The sequence below is a fragment of the Mastigoproctus giganteus genome, chromosome 6, assembly GCF_048544385.1.
Source record: "Mastigoproctus giganteus isolate SK-2022 chromosome 6, ASM4854438v1, whole genome shotgun sequence".
In the NCBI taxonomy this organism is placed as follows: Eukaryota; Metazoa; Arthropoda; class Arachnida; order Uropygi; family Thelyphonidae; genus Mastigoproctus; species Mastigoproctus giganteus.
In genome coordinates, this window is record NC_143580.1 from 145,480,270 (window position 1) to 145,504,981 (window position 24,712).

At 37.7% G+C, this 24,712-nt stretch overlaps 1 protein-coding gene across 1 annotated transcript in view; it reads right to left on the minus strand.

Moving 5' to 3' along the window:
- LOC150084636 (maltase A2-like) overlaps window positions 1-24,712 on the minus strand; it is a 142,344-nt gene that overhangs the window by 9,310 nt on the left and 108,322 nt on the right. The window contains exon 8 of the mRNA XM_090376519.1: window positions 7,325-7,507. Coding sequence (XP_090232645.1) covers window positions 7,325-7,507 — 183 coding nt within the window. The remainder of the gene's footprint in view (window positions 1-7,324; window positions 7,508-24,712) is intronic.

Genomic DNA, 24,712 nt, shown 5'->3' on the forward strand with positions numbered 1-24,712 from the left:
TGGGGAGGAGGTGTGCTTCCACTGCTTTGACATGTCTTTAGTCTCAGGATCATACTGGTACACCCAGCATCTGTCACCAACTGATCAAAAAAAGTTCTCAACATCTGCAACCTTGGAACCCATTGTATGGAGACCTTAGACATGTGCAGATGGTCATATGAAATGAATTGTCACATGTCTGTGGATGTTGATGGCCTTCCTTCACTTGGCTTGTCAAAGACTCTTGTACAACTACACTGTAACTCTTGTTTCCACTCTTTTTCAGTGTCATAGGATGGACAATTCTGTCCATACACAGCTTTCATTTTTTCATCAATTTCCTGAGCTTTCTTGCCCTGCACATGCAGGAACTTGATCACTGCTTGATATTGCACTTTGTCAACCATAGCATCCTTGCTCAGATTCCGGGCTGCACTTCTCATGTACAATCACCTACGGTAATGAAATTTCACATGTTAGTTATTGAATATGAAGAATTGTATTAAAAACTGCATATTCCTACTGATGTTTTATCTAGGTCAGGGTATGAACATTTTGATACTGTTGAACATAAGACTGATGTACAAAATGGAGCAGTATGGCATTAAGTGTAGCAGTAACTGCTATGGTTGAAAGGATGGTGGAGTGGGAGAAAACAGAGAATGGTTATCAATGGATACTGTTCTTTGTGGACTAATGTTATTAGTGGAGTGTTCAATGCTGGACCCATTGTTGTTTTCTATATTTATCAATGATATTGATGAAGGTGTACCTTGTCCATGTGCAACAGAATGTAGAAAAATTAGGCAGATTGGCTGAGAAATGGTAATTGAAGTTTAACCTTGATAAGTGCAAAGTACTGTATATAGGTAGCAGTAACCCTAGAATAACATATCGACTGTGTGGTATTACATTCACATTAGTGGAAAATGAAAAGGAACGGGCTAATTGTCCAGCCAGACAAAGTTCTCTGAGCAGTGCAGACAGGCTGCCAGGACAGCCCATGGGATTTTGTCAATTATACACAGGAATTTTGCTAGCAGGAATAAGGTGATTATCCCATTGTATATGGCAATGGTTAGGCCACATCTTGAGTACTGCGTATAGGTCTGGGGGCCTCATTTTAGGAAGGATATAGAACTGTTGGAATGGGTCACAAAGAAAGGCTTCAGTTCTGCAAATTGCAGTATCCTGAGACTACACACCTGTGAGGTGATCTGTTGAGTTGTTTGTAAGACTTTGAATGACTTCGGCAAACTCAATGCAGCAATGTAGATGTGCAGAAATTTACTTTTAGCAAATGAGTGGTTAATTGCTGGAACAAGCATCCATCTGTTATTGTGGAAGTTAATAGCTTAAATAAATTCAAGGAAGAATGAGACAAACTTTTGGAGGGAATGCATAGATAAAAATGGGGATTTTTTTTTTTTTTTTTTTTTTTTTGCTGATGTATATAAGCTTACTTTTTTGCATTATATACCACTGCTAATGCTAATAAAAATTCAAAAATTAAGTGGTTCTTCCAATATCTTTCTCTTTTTTTTAAAATCAAGATATCAAATATAATTTTTAACTTTTCACAATTTATCATATCAACATGGCTCATACGATATTGATGAAATACACTGGTCTGCATCTCGAAAAAACCAACATATATTTTTAATTGTAAAAATTTTAGAAATTAAAAAAAATGCAAGATTTTTAATAGAGATCAAACTTTAGCCAAAATGCCTTGGAATTAGGCAGATGGGCTGAGAAATGGTAATGTATTATGGGCTGTCCAAACAGCATTCTCAGACTTTTCTTCCAGATCATTGGTAACTAATAATGCATGTATGATACAGTTGATAAATTATGTATGTCATGTATTAATTATGTATTAGTGATCAAATGATACAAGGAAGTGGCCTTTTTTTTGCATCAGCAAAAAATAAAAATATAAATGAAAATAACAAAACAAAACTGAATATTCATACTATTCCCATTCCCAATGGTAATCATCTGCTTTGAATTTATCCAGACTCACTGCCTTTACCACTTTCGGAAGCAACTTATTCCAGTATTCTACAACCTACTCCCCATAGGCAATCCTTACAATCAAAATAGGCAAATTTCACAAGATCCAGTCTTCCGTTACTCTCTGAGATTTTATATTTGTAGCTCCTGGTTTTTGTTCTCACGTGTGAGGGAGAAAATCCTTCCTCATTCATTTTACTCAACTCTCTTTAGCATTTTATATATCTCAATGAAAAGCAGTACATTGTATTTCAAAGTTTTGTTTTTGTTTCATTTATTATTATTATTTTTTAATTCTTACACTTAACCTAACCCTCTTAACAACAAACTACTATAATACAGAACAGTATTCACTAATAACAATGTTGCTGAACCCCACTCAAGTCAATGTTATACTTACAGGGAAAGTGACCATTGAAATTAAGACATTAAATACATAAATATACCTGTCAAAACATATGATATATGAAGTCCAGAATGTGTTGTTGTTGGTTTTTATATATACAGTAATACTCCGACTTACGCGAATTCGGAGTTACGCGGTTCTTGATTTTTTTCGTTTGGCAACGCTGCCGCCCACTATCTTCAAGGTCGTTTTTCATATGTTATCGATATACGGTGCGACGGCGGAGAATGAGAGCGAAAGATGAACAAAATTCAACTTTGTTGCTTTTATGTTTTTTATATCAGTGAAGGGGAAACACATTTCACCATAATAACGTAAAAACCAACACAATTCCAGCTATCGGTATAATCGCAAATGCAATTAGATCGAGTTTACTACCAGTTTATAACAGATTTCACTAGCAGAAACGCAACTGGATTTTTATTGTTTTATGGTAGTAACCCCTAGAAATGTGAGGTGTTAATAGTGTATCTCTGCCTTTATGGTGTTGTTTATTCAGTTGCTACATGCGTGCAGCTTTGTTTATGCGTATCAAGCGTGCCTCCTCGTTTTGTAATTGTGCTTTATTCCCTAAAAATGAGTAAAATACTTAATTAAAAGGTGTGAAAAGGAAGCGTCCTGGTGAAGACACTGCAGATTCAGAGAGAAAAAGAAAAGCAATTATCGATAAACAGAGGCGGACTGGGTCAAAAATTCTTACCCGGGAAAATTTATAGTGGCCTCATACTATGGTTTATGGCCAAAATCACACTGGCCCACTGGGGTTTCCCCGGTAAGGCTTATGGCCAGTCCACCTCTGTCGATAGAGAAAAAATATGAAATTGTGAAAGCTTTGAGCGAAATGAAAGACCATGTGATATTGCACGTGCTACAGGCCTAAATGAAGCAACGGCGAAAAGCACATGACAATTGCAAACTTGACAGGTTGAAAATTGAAAAGGGCTCAATTGTAAAGGGCTTAAAAATTTTAGAAAACATAGACTCCAACGAAGAAAGCGTTATAGCTACAAAGCAAGGAATAAAAAAAATTATTAGCTTGCTACGAAGAAATTCTGCGTGAAAAAAAGAACGCACTGTGTCGTCAGACGAATTTGTTAGATTTTATGAAGCCATCGACATCGAAATAACTTTTTTACGGAAGTCATTTGTTTTTTTTAATATATATTTTGTATTAATATGTATAAAGAACTGCAATTTTATTAATATTTTTCTTCTAAACTAGTGTTTTTGTTAGTCCTTGGTCCCAATTAAGCAAAATTTATATGTATTTATATGCAAAGTTGTACCCCGACTTACGCGAATTCGACTTACGCGATTTTCGTCGGACCCACCTATCGCGTAACTTCGGGGTATTACTGTATACATACTGATCTAACATTAAAGGTACATACTTGCATTGGAATGTGGTTGCTGTATTTAGGCTAAACATAAGTAGAGCCTAAATATAAGTACAGTAAACCCCCGCTATTCATGGTCGCTGATTTAATATAAAATGAAACCTAAAAAAATGTGAATTTTAAATCGCTGTTTAACATTTTCCACCATAAAAAACATGGGCGTGGCTAAAATCATCTTTCCCAGTCAAAACAGCGCTCAGTGGGTGGGGAAGAAGAGTGACAAAATCACGAGCATGGATGTTTCTCGCTAATCCTTGTTCAGTATGTGCCATGTGCTTTGTCATGAAAGGTTTCGTCGTTTGCTTTTAATTTATATGCTTACAAATGTGAAAAATCTACCGTTTTGCAGTGTTAGTGTAAACAGACTTTTTCGAGCGTGTTAACGGAAGAAAGTGACTTTATTGGGGACAAATTCTTTTCTAACCCCTACAAAAATATGGTTACGAATAACAAGGGAACTGTGAAAAGATCAAAGAAGGTGATGACATTAGCGAGTAAAATTTAGTTATTAGACAAAATTTCTAATGGTGAAAGTGTCTCGTCAGTGGCAAATCATTATAAAATCAATAAGTTAACGGTACAATCAATCAAGAAATCGGAAGAAAAAATCCGCCGTAGTGTCTGTGAAAACGCGCTAATTGCTTCAAAAATTTGCTCTGTAACTTGTGATATTAAATTAGAAAAAATGGAAAAAGCTTTAAATCTGTGGATAGAAGACCGAACTCAAAATAAAATTCCCTTAAGTTCAACTCATCATTCATGAAAAGGCAAAACACCTTTATCAACACTTTAGCGAAACTGGTGATAGCACTGGTGGGATAAGTTTTTTAGTATAGCAAAGGCGCTGGATTGAAAGATTTGTTTGAAATTTTTAATAAATATTACATTTAATATTAAATATATTAAATTGTTTCTTATTTTCATTTCAATGCCTTGTGCTTGCATTTCACTATGTACTGTCTATATACATAGTCATATTATGAAGGTACATATAATACATACATAGACAAAATTTTAGACTAGTTTTTCTTATATATTTCATATTTTGCAATGGAATCCCTTTATTACTATGGGAGCCATAACTCAGTATTCACATTTTCGGTATTCGCGGCATTTCTCAGGAAATGCGAATAGCGGGGGTTTAGTGTATTGCCATAAATAGCAATTAATGTCAGCTTTAAGTGCATATTAAATTTGGCAGATCCACAACTGAAAAAATAAATACATACATAATAAATATTTATGTATATTTGAAAAATACACAACCAGCTGAAAAGTGGAAGTTTCTTTACAGAACACTGCTAAACTAAAAAAAATTAAACAGTTACACACTCAAATAATGGGATCATGGAAAAACACCCATGCCTTACATGGCAAAGAAGGATTAACAAAGGGAGATCTACAAAGCTTTAATTACTCATATCATATTATGGACTGTGATATCACCAGTGCCAAGAAGGTGGTTCATGGTTCCCATCTGCTGTGGGCAAGTGATTGTTCCATCAAAGAATTCTGACTAGATATATCCAAAACATCACAGCTTTGATTTAATAATATCAGGTTAGCAAGAAAGAGAGTATAATATAAAATTAATGGTGACCTATGCTATGATCTGTAGCTTCACAATGTCTCTAGTAATGTTAGTATTCTTTTCCATGTATAGGCAATGGATATTTGTTGTTCTGGTGCTGATATGCAAATGTGTAAATCTTTAATTTGTTAAATATGGGTCAGTATATTTAACAAATTAACGCATTATACTGCAGAAGAATGAGAGTAATTTTCATATTAGAGTAATTTTCGTGTCAACCAGTAAAATGGCCATTTTCATCCTGACCACTACCTCTAATTTTCATGGAATTTAAGTTGGGCATCAAGACATGTACACATGCCAAATTAGGAATGAAAATTCATTCCTGTGATCACGACATACGGTCGTAAAGCATTGTCAGCTTCGGGAAGGAAAATCTTTCTGCAATTTTTTTATTAAATTCTTTTAATTCATTTTTTACTTAATTTTTTAATTGTGCTAAATTGATTTTTAATTATTTTTTTTTTACTGTAATGTAAGATTTTATATTTTTTAATTTCTGGAGAGTATCATAAGGAAGGAAGTGTTCTACGTATCATATTGAGGTAAACTCATTCTTTTACAAATATTGATATCAACGTAAGATGTATTGAGCATTACAGGTCTGATTCATACTAAAAAAATATTATAACTTCATTTCCATTGATAAAACTACGACTGAAACTAAGATATATTAAAATTCTCCGCCAAGAAAAGCAGTATACTTTATCTTAAACCATGAAGACTTGTGAAAACCTGGATCTATTGAAGTTATGAAGAAATGAAGTTATTCTGCTTTTTTCATGGCTGAAAATGGTGGCTATTGCACAAAAAGAGCAACCACAACTCCAGTTTTATTACATCTCTATGGTCCAGATGCACCCATACACACTATCAAAAGAGGAAATGGCAAATGTTTCAAGAAAAATGGAACAATAGCTGTGAGTTTTAAATATATCATGCATAAATTAAGTTACATGAATTTTTAAGCAACAAAACTATACTAAATTATTTATGTAACCTAAAAAAATTATAATTAAATGCAAAGTATGTTCCAATTTGTTTTAAATAACTAATGATCCCATGGTTTTCAAATTTTCAAAATTTAAGATCAAATGCTACTTCAATGATGCAAAAAATAAAACTCCCTCTTTTTTTTCCATATTGGTTATATAATAATATAGTATAAATCAACAGGGATTACCTTTATTTTAGATATAGGAAGCTTCTTTTCCAACTCTCCTAGTCCAACTCGCTACTAATTCTTGAGGATGGTGATATCTATTTTGTAAAGCAGGTGGGACATCTTCCCCACTGTCAGAACTGTAGCGTTCAGACCGTGCAGTCTCAACAATGAGTGCTCATGACTGCTGTCTACAAACACCATACTTCTGGCAGCATGGAAACCATTACTTGGATTGGCATAAAATTAGATTTTTGAGGTCTAAACTGTTTAACAAATATAGGCCGATTATTTCTTTCGGTCCTACAGCTGGACTTTAGAGTTAAATTTAGGGGTCTAATAAAATTGGATATGGGGGGGGGATTATTCTTTATAATAATATAGTTAAAACCATATCAAGAGCATCACACTGACACAAACAAGTTATTATTTTAACTGAGTGTGAGATACTGATTTTTAAATTTCATAAAATTCCAAAAAATTCACACCTTTTCCAAATTTTAAAATACACTATAACTTTGGCTCTTTGACCCAGGGAACTATAATTTAGCATGCGTACATAAGTCATAATGCCTAACAATTTTGCCAAGTTTCATGGAAACCAAAAGGGGATGGGTTGAGAGTCTTGTTAAGTTGACATAAGATGACCATTACATATTGACATAAGATGACCATTACATATACTGCATTTTGATTTTCTATAATAAGAAAAAGAAGCACACACACACAAACACTGCAGAATTACTACTAAGAAGAAACTTTACATATAGTACCTGATTTTTAAGGAAATCCATATCCCTGGCATTGTCTGGAGGAACTGCAACATTTTTCATGCCCAGCTCATCACCATAATAGCAAATGGGTGTACCTTTAGCCAAAAGAGCCACCATATGAAAACCATCAACCAGATCAGGACCTACACGGGATGCTAACCGAGCATTATCATGATTGCCCAGCTTTAGATAATAAGAAAAAAGAAAATTTTCATAAGTCAAAAAAAGTTCCTGACAGATACAAGCATTAAACTATTTATAAGTTAAAAAAAAAAAAAAAAAAAAAGTGTGCACCCCGTATACACTGAACACCAAATTTGGTGGAAAATTTCACGTTCAATTATTTCCTTTAGTTTTTCTGGAAACTTATTTGCAGCTTCTCCTGTTAATTTTACACTATGAATCTTGGCCCGTTTTTTAAATTTCTCGAACCAACCACGAGAAGCCCAAAAGGTTTCCGTAATTTTAATTTCCGTAATTGTTTGATTTTAATAATACTATAGATATAATTTTTTAAAGTTACTTTCATTGATATTTATTTAATTTTATAATGGTAGTTACGAGATCTGCCTTAAACACATCATAGGGTATCGTGACTAACATGGAAATAGCAGATGGCGATTTACGGGTGAGTCATGATTTAATCCGTTGTGGAACCTGTGGAATGTTTTCCAAGGTCGACCTGGTGACTAATCCTACCTCACCTGGGGATTCTTTTCTTTGTGATCGATGTAAGGAGTGCACCGATCTTAAATTACAATTTGGTGCACTGATGGAACAATTTGAGTCCCTGAAAAAACGAGTGTTGCCCTAGAAAATAATGCATCTGGGAGCTCGTCAGGGACTCAAAACTCCAGCAATCTACCAAGTGATGCACACCCGATTCGAGCCTCAAAACAGAAAAACCAAGTGCAAACTACTCTGGTTAAAAAGGACATTGTTTTATTAGGAGACTCCATTGTCAGGGAAACGGGGAATATTTTTTGTAATAAAGATAGGTGGAGGAGAACCAGGGTATGTCTGCCGGGAGCAACTATTGATGATGTCACCAACAGATTGTCAGATTTTAAAGGGGGTAAAGAAAATATTATTATTCATGTGGGGACAAATGACATTAAACGTACACGATCTGACGATTTGTTGGAAAAATACAGGACCATGCTGAGGAAATGTCGCGAGCTAGGCCATAATGTCTATGTGTCTGCAATTCTGCCCAGACACGATAGGAGGGATTATATGTTAAGAGCCTTGTGGATTAACTCAAGACTTGAAGGAATCTGCAAGGCTTTAGGGGGTAAATTTCTATCAGCATGGCCCACACTTGTAGGTAGAAGGAATTTGTTTTGTAGAGACGGGATACACTTAAACAAAGGTGGTGCAAAAGTTTTTGCCAGTATTATTGAGGATACCTTAAAGGTTCAGGGAAACTGCTAGTTAGGGGGGGATGTGGGTAATACTGACACGCGTTTATCTGATAATATTGGTCAATGTAACTCTTGCACATACCTTAAGAGTTCTTATCTGTTACCCCAACTGGACGTATTATCTAGATGTTCTGGGGGCAAAGACGTTTCACGTGAGCGGGTAGCTAATATCAGGGAAGGGAGCCTAAAAAACTTCAAGGGTTGTGTTAGGGTTGTTAAATATACAAGAACAGTAAATCTTAATTGTTTATACAGTAACGTTAGAAGTGTCGTCAATAAAATGAGCGAATTCGAACTGCTGGTTAAAACAAGTAACGCGGACATAATAGGGCTTACAGAGATGTGGTGCCACCCGGAAATTGGGGATGATGAGTTTGAGTACGGCTTGTATAATGTATTTAGGAAGGATAGGTTAGATAGAAGGGGTGGTGGGGTAATGCTTCTTATCAGAAGCAGCCTGAGTGCAACGATAGCTTTCCCGGATTCAGACGTTTCACATGCTAGTATAGAGTCTGTATGGTGTGAGATAGTTGGAAAGAAAGGTATAATGCGAGTAGGAGTAATCTACAGACCAGGTGATTGTGAAGATTATGACAAAAGCCTCTACATGCAAATGGAATGGGCAAGTAAGCGTCAATGCCTTATTATGGGTGATTTCAATTTGCCTCAAATTGATTGGAGTAAATGGAAAGGAAACTCGACATGGGGAACAAAATTTTTAAATCAACTAGACGACTGTTATTTGTATCAACATGTCAGGGAAAGTACTAGAGAAAAGAATATCCTAGACCTCATCATCACACATGAATCAGATGACATAACAGGGCTGACAGTAGAGGAACCAGTAGCAGGAAGTGATCATGGAGTTCTACGGTGGATGATGACGAGAGAGGTAGCAGAAGTAAAAGGCAAAGGAATGGGTTTTAATTTCAGAAAAGGAAATTACGATGCCTTAAGGTACTACATGGCCTCTATTAACTGGGTAGATATCGCGCAGAGAATGAATACAATTGAACTGTGGTACGCTTTTAAAACATTAATCACAGCTGCCTTGAATGCGTATATACCATTAAAAAATACTCCACGAGGAGGGTTCCAAGTTGGATGAATAGCGAAGTTGCCGCATTACTTGAGCAGAAAAAGGTGGCATGGAAAGGTTACAGAGCAATAAAAAGTACTGAAGCCTATGGAATGGGCAAGTAAGCGTCAATGCCTTATTATGGGTGATTTCAATTTTAGCTACAAGGTGATGTGTAATAGAGCCACAGAAAAGGTTCGACAGGCAAAGGCAGTTTATGAGAAATCACTAGCAAACAGAGCAAAGAGGGGAGATAAAGAATTCTTCACATATATAAATGCCAAGAAGAGCAGGACAAACCAGATCGGACCTTTACGTAAGGGAAAGGGGATAGTAATAAATACACCAGCTGCCGTTGCAGATGAACTCAACAGTTATTTTGCATCGATATTTACAAACGAAAAGCCTTTTGTGGCAAAGGGAAATTGTGGGAGCGAAGTTAAAAAATATGTAATTAATGATATTGAAATTTCGCAAGATTATTTAATGAAAAAACTTTCGAGCCTACAGACCAGTAAAGCTCCTGGAGTTGATGGAATATACCCTATAATCTTAAGAGAGGCGGCAAGCGAGTGCATTGAACCATTGAGGCTAATTATGCGAGCATCACTAGACTCTGGGGAGATTCCCTTGGATTGGAAAAGTGCAAATGTATCTCCCATACATAAGGGTGGCTCTAAAAGTGAAGTTGGAAATTATCGACCTGTCAGTCTGACTTCAGTAGTAGGGAAAATCATGGAGGCAATGATCAAGGGTGGAATTCAGGATCATTTGGATCGAATTGAAATTCTCAAGGATATTCAGCATGGTTTCGTAAAGGGAAAATCATGTTTAACAAATCTGGTTCGCTATTTCGAAAGGGTCACTCACGAGCTGGATTTAGGGAATAATTTCGACATTGTTTATTTAGATTTCAGCAAAGCTTTTGACTCAGTCCCACATGAGCGGTTGCTTTATAAGCTGGAACAGGTTGGAATCACTGATTTCAGCAAAGCTTTTGACTCAGTCCCACATGAGCGGTTGCTTTATAAGCTGGAACAGGTTGGAATCACTGGGAAAATCCTTAGATGGATAGAAGGATGGCTTCAGGGCAGGAGGCAGAGGGTTGTGATAAATGGCTATTCCTCAGATTGGGTTGATGTAAGAAGTGGGGTTCCCCAAGGATCAGTATTAGGACCACTGTTGTTTTTAATTTTCATAAACGACATTGATGAAGGGATAGAGGGCGTGATGTCTAAATTTGCAGATGATGTTAAAATTGGTAGAGTAGTTAATGATCACTGTCAAGCTGAGCTTCTTCAGAGAGACCTAGATAGACTTCAGGAATGGTCAGAAAAATGGCAGCTGTGCTTTAATCCAACAAAGTGTAAGGTATTACACCTGGGAAACAGTAATCCCAAAAAAACTTATTCACTTGGTGGAGTTCAACTAAACCCAGTACTGGAGGAAAGGGACTTGGGTGTTACGATACGGTCAGACATGAAATTCTCTGAACATTGTAAACAGGTTGCAAGGAAGGCCCATGGTGTCCTATCGATGATCTATCGAACTTTTGCAAGTAGAGGTAGGGATGTGATAATCCCATTATATAAGGCTTATGTTAGACCACACTTGGAATACTGTGTTCAAGTATGGAGACCGCACCTGAAGAAAGACATCGAGCTTCTTGAAAGGGTGCAAAGAAGGGTAACTCGCCTGGTGAGATCGGCAAAAGGGCGTCCTTATGAAGAAAGACTTCGAATATGTGGGTTGCAGAGTTTGGAAACTAGACACCTTAGAGGAGATTTGATTGAGGTGTTTAAGGCTCTGAGAGGCATCAGTAAAATGAATGAGGACAAAATTTTCAAGATTATAAATGATGCTAGAACTAGGGGACATAAATTTAAGTTACGGGGGGAAATGTTTAGATTGGACTGCAGGAAGTTCTATTTTAGCCAGCGAGTTATAAATTACTGGAATGGGTTGCCTTCATGGGTGGTAGAGGCCGACAGTTTGGGGAAATTCAAAGGTAATCTGGATAGTACTTTCGGGTAAGGGAAGCGCATAGGATGATAGGTTTAATTTCCTTTTTATTTATTTTTTATTTATTTATTTTTTATTTATTTATTAATTATTATTATTTATTTATTTTTTGTTTTTATCATTGTTTTGTTGGGATTTTTTTTTTTTTTTTTTTTGGCTGGTGCAGCAAAAGCCATAGGCTTTCTTGCACCATGCGGCCGTTACCAATACTAATTTCTTCAGTTTGTTTAGATTTCAGGTGATTAAACTGGAATATTTTTTTTATGTTAAATGGGGCTTGAAATTGCGGACTTCGTTATATCGAAGCTTTGTTATCAGAGGTAACGTTAACCGAGGTATGCCTGTATATATAAAAGCAGTTCTAAGGGTGAAGTCAGTAAATACTGACCGGTTTAGTCTGACTTCAGAAAGATACCAAAAATCTTTGAGGCAATGATCAAGAGTGTAATTCAGAAAAAGCAAGGTGTCCGGGATTTAAAGCCGTTCTGTGGATCATCAGGAAACAAGAAAATATGTGGGCTGTATTAGGGTAACTAAGAGTAAGAACAAATGCATGTATACTTGCATGTACACATAATGCTAGAATCGTGGTAAATAAATTTGAAATACTGATTAAGTTGTTAAATGCAGAAATTGTGGGAGTAACAGAGACAGGTGTCACTGTCTAACATAAGGGATGTAGAATTTGAATATGGGGAGTACATGTATACAGAAAGTACAAAATGTTTTTATGTTTCGTGGCAGTCTCTAGGGTTCCCCCCCCCCCCATTAGCCACTGTAGCATCTGTATAAGATGTGCCAATGCCAGCAGTGTGGATGTGTAGGGTGTGTGTTTGTTCTGTTGAGTGTTTTGCCAGCTCCTGGCATCTTCACAGGCATGGGTCATAGAATGAGTTCATTCACTGCTCCCCTGCCTCCCGTCCTTCACCACATGGAGGTGCACCAGAGTTCACATTGAACTGGTGATATGCCCAGGAAGAGGTTTCTCCAGAGAGGAACCTCCCCTTATGTCCCCCCACCAAAAGAGTGAAAGTGAAAGCAAGATTGTATGTCAGTGGGAGAAGTCAGGTTGCAGGGAGGGGGAGTAAAGTTTTAAGCAGTAGGGGATGGAAGAGAGGCATCCCTTGAGAAAAGTAGAGTTAGGACTGTGGAACCTTTTGGTTCCGATCAGGATTCTTCAGCTTGATGTCATGTTGTGGTCTTTGTCATTGTTAGTGGGTGTCCAATTCACTGTCCATCTGCATCAGGGTTTTGTTTAGAGTAGTAAGGATTCTTCTGCATTTGAAGAGGCTGTCTGCAAAGTCAGCAAACGAGGTGAACCTTTGAGGAGCCGAGATGAGATTTTTGACATTTTATTGATCATATATGTCAGTGATTATTTGTAGTTGAGCTCTTAAGTCTTGATAAATGTGGAATTGGAAGATTAGGTGATTGCCTGTCTCTGGTGATGCGAAGGGGCAGAGAGGTGTCTGTTAGTCCAAGAGAGTACAACTTGGAGTTTACGCTGCCTGGTTAGCAAAAAAGATAGGTGAAGGTCCAGGCCTGAACCATGAAGCGTATTGTTTATCAAATATTTTAGCTTCTGGTAGGAATTCATATTTGGTTCTTCCTAGCGCCGAGACAGTCCAATCCCTTTCCCATTCATTCGTAATTTCTTCAATTATTCTCTTATTGTCTTCTTTAGTTGACATGTTCAGGTTTATTGCATAGTCACTGTTTCTTGCAGGGAAGCTCTTCCTTCTGTAGTACTGAAGGGAAGGCTACATGAAGTAGCCTTCCCTTCATGTTGGATCGGTAGCTTGCCGCATATGACCTGGAATGCAACTGTGGACACTGTTCTATAAGCTCTCGATATTGCAAAAAGGAAAAATCTTTGGGCGCCTGCAGTAGGTATTTCTTCACAAGGCTGTTGGTGATTCTGTGGCCCCAGGCACCTGCAGCATAACAAGCAATAGGGATGAAGATGCATTCATAATACAGTCTGAGGGTTGAAGGCTTGATGCCCCAGACTGCCCTAGTTATCCTGATTAATTTTCCAGTAACCTTAATCTTTTTTACTATATACTTAGTTTGTTGTTTGTTTGTTATTTGGTTTTTAGGAGCATTAGCAACTAAGGCCATATTGCTCCGAAGATATGCGGTGGTCAATCCCTGACCTTCCTGCATCCTCCGTATTTGGTGGTGACGGGCTCGAACCCCGGTCTAATCAAGAAGCGTGTGCTACGCACTTTTGCTCCTTCCCACCTGGCTACGGAGGCGCATATATACTTGGTGTGCAGGATGAAGCTAAACTTGCTGTCCAGAAAAATGCCAAGATATTTATACGTGGTCTCCATCTTGATGGCATGATCATTGCCTTTGATTATTGGTGGTCTGTTTAGGGTTCCTCTAAGTAACACTTGCTTTGTTTTGGGAATAGAGATATTAAGCTTGTGAACAGAGCACCAGCCGGAAAGATGGTCCACGATATCTTTTGCAAGGTCCTCCAAATCCCTCCTTGTGCTGCCAAGAAGCAGGACAAGTCAGATCGTCCGTAGGCCACTTTGATGAAATTTTCCTGTTCCTCCTTCAGCCACCCTCAAAGACCGCGTTCCAGCAGAGGGGGGCCTAGAATGGATCCTGAGGGCAGCCTCTGGTGACTGTGAAGGTCCCCGAGGTTATAGCAAGGAACCTTTCCTTGAAGTAGCTAGTAATTAATCCATAAATCTGGGCTGAGACCCCAGCCTCCCTGAACCTCTCCAGGATGCTTTGCCACCAGAAGGTGTCAAAGGCCCCTTTAAAGTCCACAAAGAGGCTGAGGAAATATTTGGTATTGGCAGTTGAGGCCGTGTCCACTACCATCCTGTGGATCTTCCCTTTGTAAAGCCAAACTGATTGGTGTATCCTAGTCCCTTACCTGTGTACGCTGTTTGGAATCTAGTGACAATTATTTTCTCGAGTACTTTCCCTATTACAGGCAGTAGGGCTATGGGTCTGTATGAGGCAGGTGATTGTTCTGGCTTATCTGAATTCTTTAACAGGATTTTAAGATTTGCATTTTTCCAAGTTTTCGAGAAGCATCCATCTTGTAGACAAGTATTTAGAAGGTTTTCGATGAGGTGTGGGCCTCACGGACCAGATCCTCTTCAACACCTCTGCCTCAACCAGGTCATGGCCAAGGCATTTTCCCTTCATTGATTTCACTGCTTCAGCTTCTTGGGGACTGACTGGTTCCTCCTCCATATGGCCTATATACATCAGATTGTATCTCAGTTTGTCGAGGGGACTCTGATTGAATTTCATCTAAATGTATGATTTCATCTAGGATGGCATTAATTGATTCCACCCAGGAGAGGGTCTCTTCATAAATTGAGTAAGGATGATTGCAGGATAGATGATTGTTGGAACAACCTATCTGGCGCTGTGGAAGTGGGCAGTTTAAATAAATTCAAGAAATAACTAGACAAATTATTTAATTATTTGAGGTGGTGGAAAGACTATGTGAGAGGGGTTTTTTTTTTTTTTTTTTTTTTGTTTTTTGGCTGACCCTTTATTGTATCATACCCCTAATGATAATAATAATTTTATTAATAATAATAAAAAGTGGCATTCTGAAGAACAACATGGTTTATTTTTTTACGTAAAATCATGTTTAAATAACCTATTAAGCTATTTTGACACATTAACCCTTGAGCCGTATGTAGGGATTAATTTTGACATAGTTTACTTTGATTTCAACATGGCATTTCACTTAGTGCTTCATGAGAAGTTACTGTGTAAGCTGGAACATGCTGGGATTACTGGATATTCTTTAGATTTGTGTAGTCTGAAGTGGGGTTCCCCAAGGAGCAATTCTTGGACTACTGCTGTTTCTGATTTTCATAAACACCGACAAAGGGAATATAGGGCATTTTACAGCATCTGTAAAAATTTGCAGATGATGTAAAGATCAGGGGAGTTGTTAATGATCATTGCCAAGCAGTGCTCCTTTCGGACGATTTGAGGAATAGCAACCCCAAAATAACTTTTACATTTGGCATGGTTGAATTAAAAATAGTAACTCATAAACAATAACTTTTACAGAAAAAGAGGAATGAGGATATCCATTCAGGCCCAGTCATCTTTAACAAATGGTCACCTGTCTAAGCAATCTTTATAGCTTACATCCAAAGAAACTACATTTCTACAGCAAGTTAGATTCAGAGTTGTTGGAAGAGATGGATAAAGTTTTCCAATGATATACTGTTTTTGTTGTTTATGAAAAATTCACGATACAGACCAACTAAAGCCAATTTGTGTCTGTCAGAATTATAATTTCTATATCCATTTTGATTAATGAAACTTAAACCATCAAAGAGCATCCATTAGTTGAAGCATCTATTATCAGAAGTACTGTATATTCTTCTGAACACTACCAATGATTGGGAAGGAGATAGCTTGGGCAGCTGAAAAGGACAGACAATTCAGATATCAAACACTAAGCACATTCATTCATTATGTGCTTAGTGTTTGATATACATTGCAAACTGGAGGCTTTTTCTCCAGAAGGAAGTGTTATGAGTAAGATGTTTGTTTCATATGGGGATTTTCTGGCACAAGGGCTATTAAGGCCAAATTGTGCCTTTGTGAGTAAGAAAGGTGTGGGGTTTATATATATATATATAAAATTGGTAATGAAAATGTGAGATGGAAATGATATCACTTCCCAGATGACACTAACTCAGCCACTGTTGATTCAATAGAATAAGTAGCAGGCATAAGTATAAAACATTACATTGTTCATAACTTCAGTTCTATATGTTTGATTTTAAAAATTTACACAGTTTTGATTTTCAAAGATGTTTTCACATAAAATAAAACATTTCGTTCAGGGGTACACATCTGGTTTATTAACTACAGTTTAATATGCTGAACTGTAGTTAATGTTTAGTTTGAATTCCTACAGTTACAAAGGTTAGTTTATTTTTGTATTTAGATAAGTATTTGGAAAGTTGCAGCTTAATATTCAGATAGCCGTTGTTATCAATGTTTTGGTGGGGATGCTGTCAATTTTGTTGGGTACCGTAAATTAAATTTTATTAGTGATTAAGTTTTGTCAGCAGTTTAATTTCTGTAATAGTTTGTTAATTTAAATTCAGTTGAATTTAGAATTTGTTAATATATTGTAAGTTTAAATTTGTAAAATATTTGGAAAGCTAGAACTTAATACTCAGGTAGCCTTTGTTATCGATATTTTGGCTGGAACTTCGTAACTTTCATTCAGTAACTTAAATTTAATTACTCTAGTTGTTAAAGTTTGCCAATAGTTTAATTTCTGTAAAATTTTGTTAACTTAAATTCTGTGATATTATTGTAAATGTAAATTTCATAATCTTCCTAAAGTTAAAATTTTACTTAAATAATGGTTGTTAAATGGTCTTTGTATTTTAAGATCCAATTACAATACAAAGACTAAGGATGCCATGATTAGATGGAAATGCCTGCAGGCATTTCTGATATCTGATAAGAGTGGCAAATTTGTCGTTTGTATAGCCTGTAGCACATATTCTAAGGCTGGTGTAGTAGACTGACCTAGCTCAACCGGCAATTCTTTTCTTTGCACCCAATGTAAGGAGTTACTGATCTCAAATTAGAACTTGGTGCATTACAAGAAGAATTTGAGTTACTGAAGAAACGAGAGCTTGCCCTACAATTAATCATAACTACAATTAACTGGGAGCTTGTCAGGAACTCAAGTATCTTGTGACCTGCTAAGTGATACCCTTAATTCGGGTCCCAGAAAATAAGTCACGTGCAGGCTGCTTTGGTCAAAGGTGATCAAGTTTTATTGGGAGACCATTGTCAGTGTTTTTTTGTAATAAAGATAGGTGGACTGTAACTAGAGTGTGATTGCCAGGCACAACAGTTACCAACAGGTTGTCAGATTTTAAGGGAAGTAAAGAGAGCATTATTATTCATATGGGGGATTAACAATATTAAACGTACATGACCTGCCACCTGTTGGATAAATATAGGACTGTGCTGAAAAAAATACCGCGAGTTAGGTCAGAACGTACACTGGTGTTCAAAGAAAGTGCATCACATAGGAATTTCACATTTCTAACCCTTTTTCGCACTGGTATGTTATATTAATGACTAGCATCACAAATAGAAATATAAACAAAAGATATTTATTAATAGCTAAGGCAAAGCTAAGTAATATTTGATAGGTGCTCTCAAAATATTCGAAAATGAGCATTTGCAACCTTCATACAATAGTTTTTTAAACACGACAATTATGGTTGAAATGTTATCAAACGATACAAAGCCCTAAATTTGCTTCAGTTTATCATTTTAATGGAAAACAAAATGAAAAGTTCACCAGGTGCAAACTAATATTTAGTTGAACCGCCTCTAGCCCTGATGACAGCAGCACACCATTGAGGCATTGACAAGATCAATTTCTGAAGATAAACTGATAATTCGTGGTTCCAAACAGGAATTATGGCTTCCTGAATTTCACAAAGGGGCTTTAGTTCCACACGATGCCAACAGTTCTATAGGAGTCAGGTCTGGGCTGTTTCCTGGCTAGCTAAGAGTTGTAATGGACTTGTTCTTCCAACCATTTTTTCACCTGTAACAAATGTAAACACATTACTGTCAAACCCTTAATGCAGAAATGAAGCTAACGTAACTACAAAAGTGCCTACTTACACTTTTCGCCCGATGACAAGGAGCAGAGTCGTCGTGAAAGATGCAGTTACTTGGCAAGTTGAAATGGTCTCTAATGGTTGGCAGCAATTTGCCTTCCAATATAGCCAAGTATCCATTGGCATTTACAGAACCTTTTATAAACTGCAGGTGACCTACTCCGCAATATGAAATGCACCCCCATATCATTTGGCTGGTAGGGAATTTCACTATAGACACCATACAGTGTGGAAGGTATTCTTCACCACGTCTATGGCGAATCGTTTGTCTCCCATCAGAGCCATGCAGGTTGAATTTTTTCTCATTTGAGAAAATAACTGACTTCCACCAAATTAATCGGGCCTTTTTCATTTTTTGTGTGAGGAGGGGCTTCTTCTTAGGATGACAGGCTACGAGTCCAGTTTTCAAGAGGCTGTTCTGAGTGTGACTGGCACTTGCTACCACTCCTGTATGTTCTTTCCACTCTCTTTTCAGCTCAGACGAAGAAGCTTTACGGTTTGTAAGGCATAAGCACTTCAAAACGCAGTCCTGTTTTGGCATAGAGACTCGTTTGCATCCGGTTTCTTTTTTCCTGTTACCAGAACCAGTATTCTTGAGTTTGGGAAGAAATCTATTCACTGTCAACTGATTACAAGACACTCTATAAGCAATATGATGGGAAGAACATCCTTCCTCATGTAAAGCAACAATAGCACTTTCTTTGTGGCATCAACTGCACGTAACTCGCCATCCTGACACAAGCAAGGAATGACTGCAACTCTTGCAGAGCGTGCTTATATAGCTGAAAGTAACAGCTGATGCAATAGTATGTCATCACCTAAGCATGTCAATCTTATCTGATGCAATCTGTAAGAAATATTGCCATATACTTATGTTATTCAGACAATTACAATTTTAAGGGGTGATGCACTTTCTCTGAATACCAGTGTATATGTGTAAGCACTTCCTAATTCATTTCACAAATATACGTGGTCTCAATTCTAATCTCAACGATGTCCATTTCCACTTGCAGTCTGCCAAACCCCATGTACTTTTTCTGACAGAATCTCAGTTATCGGTTGATTCAACTACTGCTCATCTCAGATGCCCAAATTATTCGCTGTATGATTCCTTTCGCCTCAAAGGTGGTACTTGTGCATGTGTCCGTTCTGATATTCCCTGTCAGAGACTTGGCAATTTGAAATCTCCTCTCTTTGATCTTCTCTGGCTTAAAATCTCTCTACCTCATTGTGTCAAATTCATCTGTTGTCTACCGTTCTCCCAACTCCACTAATCACTTGGAGCTCTTTGACTTCCTCTCCTTGCAACTTGACTTTCTCCAGTCAAACCTTCCCAACAGTAAGGTAATTTTCCTTGGTGATTTTAACGTTCACAACTCCAGCTGGTTTCCGTTTTCTAGTCATACTGACCCAGCAGGTCGAGATGCTGAGGCTTTTGCAATTACTAATGACCTAGCGCAGATTGTTCATTTACCTACAAGAATAACGGACAATCCTAACCATACAGCCAACATGCTTGATCTTTTTCTCACAAACAACCCTTCTAAGTATATGGTCGAAGTGAGTGGTCCGTTAGGTACCTCAGATCACAACTTGGTGATTGTCTCTTCTCCAATGGAGCCTTTATCTCATGGCTGTTCCCAACCTTGTGTTGTTTGGCATTACAAGAATGCAAAATGGGATGACCTGCGAGATTTCTTTTCTTCTTTTCCTTGGACGGATTACTGTTTCAAAACTTCTGATGTCAACGTTTGCTCAGATTGTCAGTGAAATTATTCTTGTAGGAATGGAATCCTTTATTCCACACTCCACTCTAAAATCTTGTCCTTTATCTAAACCTCGGTTTTCCAATAAATGTGCTAAGGCTGTTCAAGAAAAGAATGTTGCATATGGTAATTGGCTTGTTTCCAATTCTTCAGTTTCATTTTCTGCCTACACCAAAGCTCGCAACAATTGTAAAGCAGTTATTAATCAGTCCAAACTAGAGTTTGAACAGGCTAAGAGTAGAAAACTTGCTTCTTGCCCTAATGGTAGCCGAGCATTCTGGTCTCTTGCCAAAGCTATTGGCTGCAACTTTTGCCCATCTCTGCTCCCACCTCTGTCCAAACCAGATGGTTCTGTTGTCACTTCAGCCAAGGATAAAGCTGACCTGCTAGCATCCCATTTTTCTTCCAGCTCATGTATTAATGATCTTGGTAAAACACCTCCCACCATTCCCAACACGCTCCATTCAATGCCTCCTGTGGTCTTCCGTCAAAAGGATATCAGAAGGATTTTGATGAATCTTGATGCTAAGAAAGCTCCAGGTCCGGATTTTATTTCTCCACTTGTTCTCAAAACCTGTGCTCCTGAACTTACTCCTATTCTTTGCCGCCTTTTTTCAATTTCTTATTCCAAAGGTGTTTTTCCTTCTGCTTGGAAATTTGCTCATATCCAGCCAGTTCCTAAAAAGGGTGACAAATCCTTCCCATCCAATTATTGTCCCATTGCAATTACTTCTACTCTTTCTAAAGTAATGGAGAAATCAATTAACCGCGAACTCTTAAACTACCTAGAAACCTTCCGTCTGATCAACAATCGCCAGTATGGATTCAGTGTTGATCCACTGGTGATATTCTGGCTTATGTTACCCATTTATGGACTAATTCAATGGAAAGGTTCGCTGAAACACAAGTAGTTGCTCTTAACATCTCAAAGGCTTTTGATAGTGTTTGGCATAAAGGTCTTCTAAACAAGCTTCCACCTTATGGTTTACCAACTGTTTTTTGTAATTGGTTATCCAGTTTTCTCTCTGATCGCTCACTGAGGGTGATGGTAGATGGCTCTCTGTCTTCTAACTTCTCCACTAATGCCGGTGTCCCTCAAGGTTCAGTTCTTTCCCCCACTCTTTTCCTCTTGTATATTAATGACCTTCTTCCATTGACTGGAAATCCTATCAATAGTTTTGCCGATGATAGCACATTGTATTCCACTTTCCATTTTGAGAAACCTTGTCCTGCTCAATCAGCTTCAACTTCTCGAAAATCTGCTACCTATTCCTTAAATGCCGATCTTCAGGTAATTCTCCAGTGGGGCAAAGACAACTTAGTTGATTTCAACCCTTCTAAAACTCAGTCTTGTCTTATATCTCGCAAAAAGGATTCTTCTGCTCCTATTCTTATCTTTAGTGACACTCTGATTTCTAGGCAAAATGATATATCTCTTTTGGGGATTACCCTGACTTCTAATCTCTCTTGGCACAAGCACATTACAAATATTGCTTCCTCTGCATCTAAAAAACTTGGTTTTCTCTTTCGCTCTCAGCGTTACTTTTCTTCCAAACAGCTGCTCACTCTGTATAAATCGCAAATCCGCCCTGCCATGGAATATTGTTCCCACATCTGGAGTGGTGTCCCCAAAACCTCTGTCAGGCTTCTTGATTCCATTCAGAAGAGGGCAGTTAGGTTAATTAATGATTCATCTCTAACAGAGTCTCTCCACTCGCTTTCTCATAGACGTACTGTTTCTGCTGCATGCCTCTTCTACAGATACTTCCATGGGCACTGTTCTTCTGAATTGGCTTCTATAATTCCCCCTCTCTCTTTCAAAACAGTCCGAACACGTGCCGCCACCAGCCAACATCCATTTACTGTCCACAGAACCAACTTTTCATCTTCCTCATTTATTCATTCAACTGCCGTTTTCTGGAACAACCTTCCTTCATACATATTTACTGAAAATTACAATCTACAGAAGTTCAAGTCCAATGTCAACAAATATCTTCTTTCGTCTTCTCAACTTCCAACCCAAGCACGGTACTAAGTACTACAGGTTCTAATACCTCTCGTGTTTGGGGTTCACATAAAAAAAAAAAAAAAATTCTGCCCTAAAAAGATAGGAAGGATTATACGCTGAAAGCCTTGTGGATTAACTCATGACTTGAGGGAATCTGCAAAGATCTGTGTGTGGGGGGGGGGGGAATATTTAACAGGACCACATTTGAACAAAGGTGGTGCAAGGATTTTATACCAGAAAAGTATCATTTAGGATATCTTAAGGGTTCACAGAAACTGCTAGTTTGGGGGAGGGGGGGGGGTAATTTAGATCTGCATTTATCTGATGATATGGGCCTAAGTAATGCTTACACTCAGCTCACCTCATTAATTCTTGTTTATTGCCACAACAACCAATGGTGGTAAGATGTTTTGAGGGTGGCAACATTTTAAATGAGGGGGAAGATAAAGCTAGGGAAACAAGTCTAAATAATTTCAAAGGGTGTTTCAAGGTAGTAAACTATAGATAAACTCTAGTCTTAATTTGTGTACAGTAATGTCAGAAGTGTTATCAATAAAATAGCTGAATTTGAACTCCTTGTTAGGACAACTAATACTGACGTAATAGGGCTAACAGAAATATGGTGCCACCTCGAAATTGGGAATGAAGAGTTCCATTACAGAATGTATAATGTATTTAGGAAAGAAAGAAGAGGTGATGGTGTTGTGCTTCTTATCAAAAGAAGCCTGAACATGAAGATAACTTTGGCCAAGTCTGGTGTGAGTTAATCGAAAGCAGAGGTATAACGAGTGGGAGTAATCTACAGACCAGGAGATTGAAGAGTATGATGAGAGTCCCTAAATGCAGATGGAATGGGTAAGCAGGTGCATATGTCTTATTCTGGGTGACTTCAATTTGCCACAGATTGATTGGAATAAGTGGGACGGAAACTCACCGTGGAAGAAAATTTTTTTTTTAAATAAACCAGATGATTATTATTTGTACCAGCATGTTTTAGAAAGTACCAGAGGTGAGAATATTTTTGATCTCATCATTACTCACGAATCAGATGACATCACATGGCTTAAAGTACACAAACTATTGTCAGGTAGCGATCACACAATCTTCAGCTGAAAGATGTTGCAGTAGTTAAAGGCATGGGTTTTAACTTCAGAAGAGGGGACTTTGATAGTTCAAGGCACTATATGACATCTATTAACTGGGCAAATTGCAGAGGGAGGTGAGTACATTTGAATTATGGAATACTTTTAAAGCAAAAATCACAGTAGCTATGAGTGCATATATACAATTAAGAAAATATTGCAGGAGGATGTCAAAATGGATGACTGCAGAGTGGGCTGGTGAAACAGAGCAGAAAAAGGTAGTATGGGAGAGTTACAGAGAGACAAAAAGTACTGAAGCTTACAACAGGAATAAGTTGTTCTGTACTAGTATCACAAATAAGGTTAGAGAGGCAAAGGCTGCATATGAGGAAGCATTGGCTAAGAGAGCAAAGAAAGGGAACAAGGAATTCTTTGTGTATGTGAATACAACGAAGAAGAAAGCTAATCAGATCAGAACATTGTGCAGTGGGTGTGAGAACGTCTAAGATAACCCAGCTGATGTGGATGAATTGAACAGGTACTTTACATTGGTCTTTACCGACAAAAGACCCTTTATGCGGAGAAGAGGCTGCACAAGTGAGGGCGAGACACGAAATTATTGATTTCATAATTACACACGGCTGTTTGTTAGAAAACGTTTTGAGCATAAAGGCAAGTAAAGCTCCCACTAATTTTGAGAGAGACTGCCAGGGAGTGTAGTGAATCACTGAGGTTAATTATGAGAGCATCTTTGGACTAGGGAAAGATTCCTTTGGATTGGAGAAGTGCCAATGTATTGCCAGTACATAAAAACAGGTTTTAAGAGTGAAGTAGGTAATTACACATTAGTCTGACTTCAGACCGTGTAATTGTAATGTGTAGGGAAAATCTTGATTAAGAATGCAATCCAGGGACATTTAGATATGGCATTCTGAAGGACACACATGGTTTTGTTAAGGGAAAATCATGTTTAACTAACTTAGTAGGCTATTTTGACACATTTACTCATGATCTGGATGTAGGAAACAATTTCAACATACTTTATTTGGATTTTAGCAATCATTTGACAGTCCCTCATGAGAGGTTACTGTAAACAGGTTAGAATTATTGGAAAGATTCTAGGTGGCTGCACGGCAGAAGGCAAAGGGTTGTGATTAATGGATATTCTTCAGATTGGTGTAATTTCAGGAGTGGGGGTCCCTAAGGATTGGTTTTTGGACCACTGTTGTTTCTCATTCTCAGAAATGACACCGACGAAAGGATAGAGAAAAGAAATATGTGCTCTTGGGAGTGGGACATCAGAGCTACCCACCTAGCCTGAATCCTATCCCTTAGCCCAT